Raw genomic sequence first — 6,978 nt, 5'->3', positions numbered from 1 at the left:
TTAATTCCTCCATGCCCCAGTTTATTCCTCTGTAAATCCTAGGCAATAGTATTTCCTGGGCAGGGTTTCTGAGGATAAATGACCCCAAATATATAAAAGATAATTAAGTAAAAGAGATAACATATGTAAATGAGATAGTGTAAGTGTGTATATTTCAGGCTTTTTTGCATGAATTTACTTTGTATCTGTCTGTTCAACTGGATTATGAGTTTGTTGAAGGCGAAACATCTGTTATCTATTGCCTTTATTTCTCTCATCCTTGTCTCTAGATCCTAGAAAAGTCCTCTGCACAGAGCAGGGCATGGCCTGCATTCCAAATTTTGTTATTCTCAAAGGTCAATTGTTCTCAGTGGCAGACAACAGAAGCCAAGACTTGCTAAGTAAAACAGAAGACAAATTTGCTGGAAGGACATGTGAAAACGGGCACAAATTAGGGAGCAAGGTCATACTTGCATCACTGCTGTTAGGCTGCTACCACTGACTCCTCTGCTCCTGCACTCCCAACAGCACCATCAAGAAAAACCCCACACACAGTTCCTTCATCTTTGCCTTACTTGCTGAAGATTAGAAGTCCCAGGTAGGAGTCTTTCAATGACTAAGGCCAGGTCACCTGCCCATGCCCTGGCTACAAGGAAGCAAGGAAAGAAAATGATAGCCAGCCCTTTTGGCTTTTGGAATGAGAGCATTTTACCAAGTCACTTAATGGTGTAGAGCTCCCCAGTAGGAAAGGTTTTTAGGGGCTGGGCAGCTAGAAGAATGACAAATGGCTACTCCTCTGATTATCTGCTTACCTGGGACACCTGTTTGTAGAGAACTTTGAGGTCACAACATAGTCCACCACCACTATGACTTTCAAATTGGTTGCTTGTTGCATAGGTAGTGGGATTTTAATCTAAGCCCTCCAACCTCTCTCCCTTGGTTTCCTGCAGTAGATACACCAGTGCCCCTTCCATATCGCCTCACTTCTATGCATGCCAGCCTGCCTTCCAACAGTCAGCATCTACAACTTTGTTAGAAGGCTGCCCTCAGGCTGCTGGAACCCACTTTGCCTCCATGCAGGGCAGATCCAAAGCGCCTGGGTAACACCTAACCCATCAGTGGTATCCTTTAACCAAAACTTACTAAGTACAATGTATAAGTACTCCAGCTCTCTTGCCCCTTGACTGGAATCATAATGAAGCATGTGTTTTGCACCATTTTTAAAAACTTCTCCACAGGATGAAACTTCAGGTGGACACTATGGTAGTTGCCTTAATAGTTTGCCTTTATAGACTAGCTTCCTTATGTTATTTCTTTCTCTCTCTTCTGCCCTTCTCTCTCAACATTCCAAATAGACAATGTGCACTCAATCTTTGTCTCAGCTTTGCTTCTGAGAGGAGCCCTGCTAACACATCTCTCTTATATCTGAGTATTGGCATGCTATTTTGCAGACATATCAGGAATACTGAGACAACTATTACTACAAAACTCTATAATTCACAAGAACACTTGCAGATACAAACTAGGTAAATACGAGATCAAGAATGTATTATTTTCTTTCTCTATTAGAATTACAGTGCTCTGTGTTTATATTAAATCTGCCCCTATGATGAAAACACGGATGTCAGAAAGAAAGAAAAAAAGAAAGAATGACAGAGAGAAATGAAGGAAGGAAGGCAGGGAGGAGGGAGGGAGGGGAAGAGAGAAAGGAGAGAAAGGAAGGAAAAAAGGAAGGGAGGGAGAAAGACAGGAAGCTGGAAGAAAGAAGAAAGCAAATAGACAATCATTATTTAGGAGAATCAAAAGAGCATGAGGGAAATAGGCCTTGAAATTCCAGGAGATGATATGAAAAATTGCTTTGAGGCAACAGGAGAGGTTGCCGCCTCAAAGTAAAAGGAGTGCTCCGTATACTCTGGAAAAGGGAGATACGAGAAGCAAATGAGAAGGGCTGTAAATCACTGGGTAATCAAGGCAAAAGTTATTCTGCAGGGCCCTGCAGAAAGCTTTCAGAAGAAGAAAAATCAGATCAACTCTCTGTGCCTGAAAAAGCACAAAGCTGTGAAGTCTTGAAATGGAGGGCACTCATCTTGGTATTTCTAATGGCATTCAGTAGTTGCAGTGGCTGCTGTCCTCCTCCGGGAATTGGGAGGAGGGGGCTGTTGCTGGATGTTCTTGTACAAGGAGGAAGATAACTTGAACATGATTTTTTCTCTTCAGTGTATCCTGAAAAATTGAATTGTGATGATAAAGATCAGGCAATTGTGCTGAAGCACTGAACTCTCTATGAAATAATAGCCCAAGTGCTGAACTCTAATCTTGTTTCTGTCTTCGTTGGAAAGGGGAGGGGTAGCACTTGTGCTATCACCTAACTAGGCACAGGCAGGACGATGGAGTAATAGTTACTCTATGCCCTGTGACCAAAGTTCTCTTTGATGCAGGGAGCCAGCTAGGCAACCAATCTAATATGGAGGAGCCGAGATGTCCATTTGTATCCAGAGGAGAGAAAATCCTTGGGACCAAAGGAGGGTTAAGAGAAGTGGAGAAGGGGAATTGGCTGGTTGTGGAGATAAAATTCAACGAAACAACAGACAAATTCCAACTCTCATCCCAAAAAAAATTAGGAAGGAAAAAAAAACCTAGAACGAATTTGAGTGAGCAACCCTAAAAGCTGTTGATATCCCAGTATCCTGCAGAAAGTAAACTACATGAATTTGGATAGCAGAGATAATCTAGTTAATATAGGAAATTCTGGCTAAAACATATTTTTTTTTGTGGACTTAGAACTGAATTATGTCATAGTCATCAACTGCAAAGAAGATTCTAGACCACACATAAGGGCTACAGAGAGTTCTCACAGTGGTTCCAATAGCTAACACATGCTGGGCTGGTTATAAGTGGATTTTCCCCACTGATAATATCAGTTTTCTTTCCTGAATGTCATAACTGAGGCCTTGTTAGCCCCTTCTTCTTATGGAACAGAGAGCACATAGCCTATCTTGAGTCTTGGAAATGCCAATAGGTTTCTGTCATAACCGGTGTGGTCCCAGAAGCCCAAATCACACCGGCTCATCTATGGTGGCAGGCAGTAAATACATTTTTTTAAAAAGATTATCTATTAGCAGCAATGGTGTAAGCATGGTTGATTCCCTCCCTGGACTGGTCAATCTTTGTCTGAAATGCAAGGCATGATTTCTGCCAAGGTTTAGCTGAAAGTAGTTCATGTAATGATTCTGGACGATTTATGCACAGGCATGCAAATGCAATGAAAACAACATGAGGTCATTAATAACTGTAGACACTGTCAGGTGACAGATGTGAAATGAATGAGCTCCTGAGCATTTCTTTACTCAATCTTTAAAAACTGAGTTTTGAGGCCAGGCATGGTGGCTCAAGCCTGTAATTCCAGCACTTTGAGAGGCTGAGGCAGGTGGATTGCTTGAGGCCAGGAGTTTGAGACCAGCCCAGCCAACATAGCAAAGCCCAGTCTCTACTAAAAATACAAAAGTTAGCTGGGCGGGGTGGTGCATGCCTGTAATCCCAGCCCTTCAGGAGGCTGAGGCAAGAGAATTGCTTGAACCTGGGAGACAGCGGTTGCAGTGAGCCGAGATTGCTCCACTGCACTCCAGCCTGGGCAACGGAGCGAGACTCTGTCTCCAAAAGCCAAACAAGAACAACAAAACAAAACAAAAACCTGAGTTTTGAATTTTTTTATGAGTAACACTAAATAGAAATGTATCTTCCTTTTTGAACTTAATAGTGTAGTTATAAGAATGTCATACTAATCTAAATGTGTCAATACTCAATGATTACTCAAAAATAATATGTGTTTGTATAACTTTGGAGATTTTTTTTACTTCATTAAATATTTTAAAGTTTAAAGAGATGTCAAATGTTCAAAATGCCGATGTCGAGAGCCTGCGGCACTGGCAGCTTGGCCTGTGCTGCGCTGCGATGTTAGAGGAGTCAGCCAGGAGCCTGGGGAAGGGAAGCATGCCCCTGGGGCTGGTCCCAGAGGGCCTGATCTGCCTCTGCAGCATGAGGTTCTGCCCGTTTGCTGAGAGGACCCATCTGGTTCTGAAGGCCGAGGGAATCAGGCATGAAGTCACCTATATCAACCTGAAAGATAAGCCTGAGTGGTTCTTTAAGAAAAACCCCTTTAGTTTGGTGCCAGTTCTGGAAAACAGTCAGGGTCAGCTGATCTATGAGTCTGCCATCACCTGTGAGTACTTGGATGAAGCATACTCAGGGAAGAAGCTGTTGCCGGATGACCCCTATGAGAAAGCTCGCCAGAAGATGGTCTTCGAGTTGTTTTCTACGGTGCCATCTTTGGTAGGAAGCTTCCTTAGAAGCCAAAATAAGGAAGACGGTGCTGGCCTGAAAGAAGCATTGTGTAAAGAATTTAGCAAGCTAGAGGAGGTTCTGATTAATAAGAAGAAAACCTTCTATGGTGGCAATTCCATCTCTATGATTGACTACGTCATCTGGCCCTGGTTTGAATGGCTGGAAGCAATGAAGTTAAATGAGTGTGTAGACCACACTCCAGAACTTAAACTGTGGATGGCAGCCATGAGGGAAGATCCCACAGTCTCAGCCCTGCTCACTGGTGTGAAGGACTGGCAAGGTTTCATAGAGCTCTACTTACAGCCTGGAGGCCTGTGACTGTGGGCTCTGAAGGGGGCAGGAGTCAGCAATAAAGCTATGTCTGATGTTTTCCTTCACTTAGAAAAAAAAAAAAGTTGGTATCAAAACTCTAGTAAAACCTTAGAGAAGAGATCAAATAGTACACAAACCACAAAGGACTAGTAACAAGGAAGATATGCAACCCTGAAGAAAAAAATGATGCAAAAGAGATGAAGAGTGAACATAAATCTCTCTGAAATTTTCCTGTATTAACCAGATAGCCTTTGCTGCCCACATTAATATATTAATGTACTCTGCTTTCTGCAGGGTGATGGGACATTAACAGCTTTTTAATATTACTTATCCAAATTTGATTTTAGGTCTTTTTTCCTTTCTAAATCCCTTTTAGGTGGGAGCTAGAGTCTATCTATAAATAAATCAATAGAATGAATTTGAATAATCAACAAAAAGTAATTAACATAGATGCAATTAATGTTAGAAAATGGCCCAAACTGGAAGACTTCAATGAACTTGGTTTCTTTTCTTACAGTACCTTATAGTTCAGTTTAATATAACTACCTCTTTCATATTCAGAACAGAACAATGCTTCATTGCTTTAGCCTTTTCATGACAATTAAAAAATTATGGAAAAAACCCACATTTTCGATTGTATATTTTTAAATTTTTCTATGTTATGATGTTTTGACATCTTAAAAAAAACCTATCTAGCTGGGGAGAGACAGCCCCTTTCAGGGTTAGCCAATTCTTAGAGACAGCAAAAGACTCAGCCAGGAGCATGCATGCCTTTGATATGCAAACTAACCAATCCAGAGTCTTACCTCAACTATCTGACTCATACACCCAAGAGACAATATTCCTCTGCCTTAATTATCCCAGTGCCAGGTACCAGGCAACTAGTAATATAGGAGTTAGAAAAAACTATTTAGCCAGATAGTGAGGGTATAGGAGTTCTCGGTAAGGCTTTTCTTTTAATAAAAAGCAGCCCCCAAACCATTTGTTTTCTAACAAAGAGCAGCCTGTAAAATCGAGCTGCAGACAAGCCAATGGGTGAATGTATTCTAATTAGTTGCTTGGTTGTTACCCATTGACTTGTGAATAACAGAGACTTACTACGACATCCATTTCACTTTATTTTTACCTTATTTTTCTCTTAAAAACATTTGTTCCTTAGTTTTTCATGGCAATTTTCCATACAAAACTTTGTATGGAAAGCTTTTATAATTGGTTTTTCAGGGAATCCAACCTTATTTTATCTTTGAAAATATCCTGAAGTGCCAAATAAACCAACAATCTGAAGTGGGGGAAGACTATAGCCCCAGCAATACCTGCGACTACTAATGAAAAAGACTTGACGGACTGAAACTGCCTAAGATTTCTCACATAATGTCATCATTATGTGGATGTGCTTCAGTGCTCTGAAATAATGGCACTTTAATCTCAAGTCCACCTGCCACCATCTGAAAAGGGGGGAAAAAAAAGCCAAAGATATAAAATACTGAAGAAAGGTGAGGGTACTGCTTCATTACCCATACAATACAGTTTTATTGCAGTGCTACAATATAATTCTTTTTCCTTCTAGTACTAAGAGTTATTTAGTGTTACGCATTCAAAATTTTACTTCATGATTTACCATGAAAGAATCTCATTTTACTGAAAAATTTTAGTTTTTGGTCGGGCGCAGTGACTCACGCCTGTAATCCCAGCATTTTGGGAGGCCAAGGCAGGTGGATTACCTGAGGTCAAGAATTCAAGACCAGCCTGACCAACATGGTGAAACCTCATCTCTACTAAAAATTCAAAAATTAGCCACGCATGGTGGTGCGTGCTTGTAATCCCAACTACTCGGGAGGTTGAGGCAGGAGAATCCTTTGAATCCAGGAGGCGGGGGTTGCAGTGAACCAGGATTGTGCCACTGCACTCCAACCAGCGAGAGTCTGCCTCCAAAGAAAAAAAAATAGTTTTTGTGAAACTGTTTTCTCTATAAATAATCGGTTTCCTTACTCATTCTGAAATGCATTTATTGCCTATAATAGCAACCCAGTGACGTCCTGGTGTTCTGCAGAGGAAAATGCATATAGAGCAGCAGCCAGGACAGATCAGTTAAAAGCTAAATAGCAAACATCCTGAGAATTGTAACGGGTCAGAAATGGGATAATTAGAAATTATTATATATATCTATCTTGTGTTTACTTGATGCCTTTGTAACAGTCTGCACAATTGACATATTCATTCTAAAACAAAAAAATTTCTTCCTTTTATTCTGGAACACGATAACATACTTATCCCATCCTATTGCACTTAATGGGTCTCTCTCTTTTTAATTAGCTTTTCATCCTCTCGATTTCTTCTAGCTATATC

General features: G+C 40.9%; 1 protein-coding gene across 2 annotated transcripts; it reads left to right on the top strand.

Moving 5' to 3' along the window:
- Positions 1–3,930: 3,930 nt before the first annotated feature.
- LOC100606903 (glutathione S-transferase omega-1-like) lies at positions 3,931–4,638 on the top strand. 2 transcript variants are annotated; one of them, XM_012508610.2, is made up of 2 exons: positions 3,931–4,296; positions 4,396–4,638. In XM_012508610.2, exons 1-2 carry the CDS (start codon positions 3,931–3,933, stop codon positions 4,636–4,638), a joined length of 609 nt encoding a protein of 202 aa, XP_012364064.2. The 2 variants fall into 2 exon arrangements, with proteins under 2 accessions (XP_012364064.2, XP_012364065.2); XM_012508611.2 differs by having other exon boundaries at positions 3,931–4,638.
- Positions 4,639–6,978: the final 2,340 nt, after the last annotated feature.

This window comes from Nomascus leucogenys, chromosome 8 (assembly GCF_006542625.1).
Source record: "Nomascus leucogenys isolate Asia chromosome 8, Asia_NLE_v1, whole genome shotgun sequence".
Classification (NCBI taxonomy): Eukaryota; Metazoa; Chordata; class Mammalia; order Primates; family Hylobatidae; genus Nomascus; species Nomascus leucogenys.
Note: the sequence above shows the minus strand (reverse complement) of the source record. Positions and strands in the feature narration are given on the sequence as shown.

Bases quoted from the DNA above. Each gene is read 5' to 3' on its own strand.
- LOC100606903 (XM_012508611.2), top strand. From the start codon at position 3,931: ATGTTAGAGGAGTCAGCCAGGAGCCTGGGGAAGGGAAGCATGCCCCTG.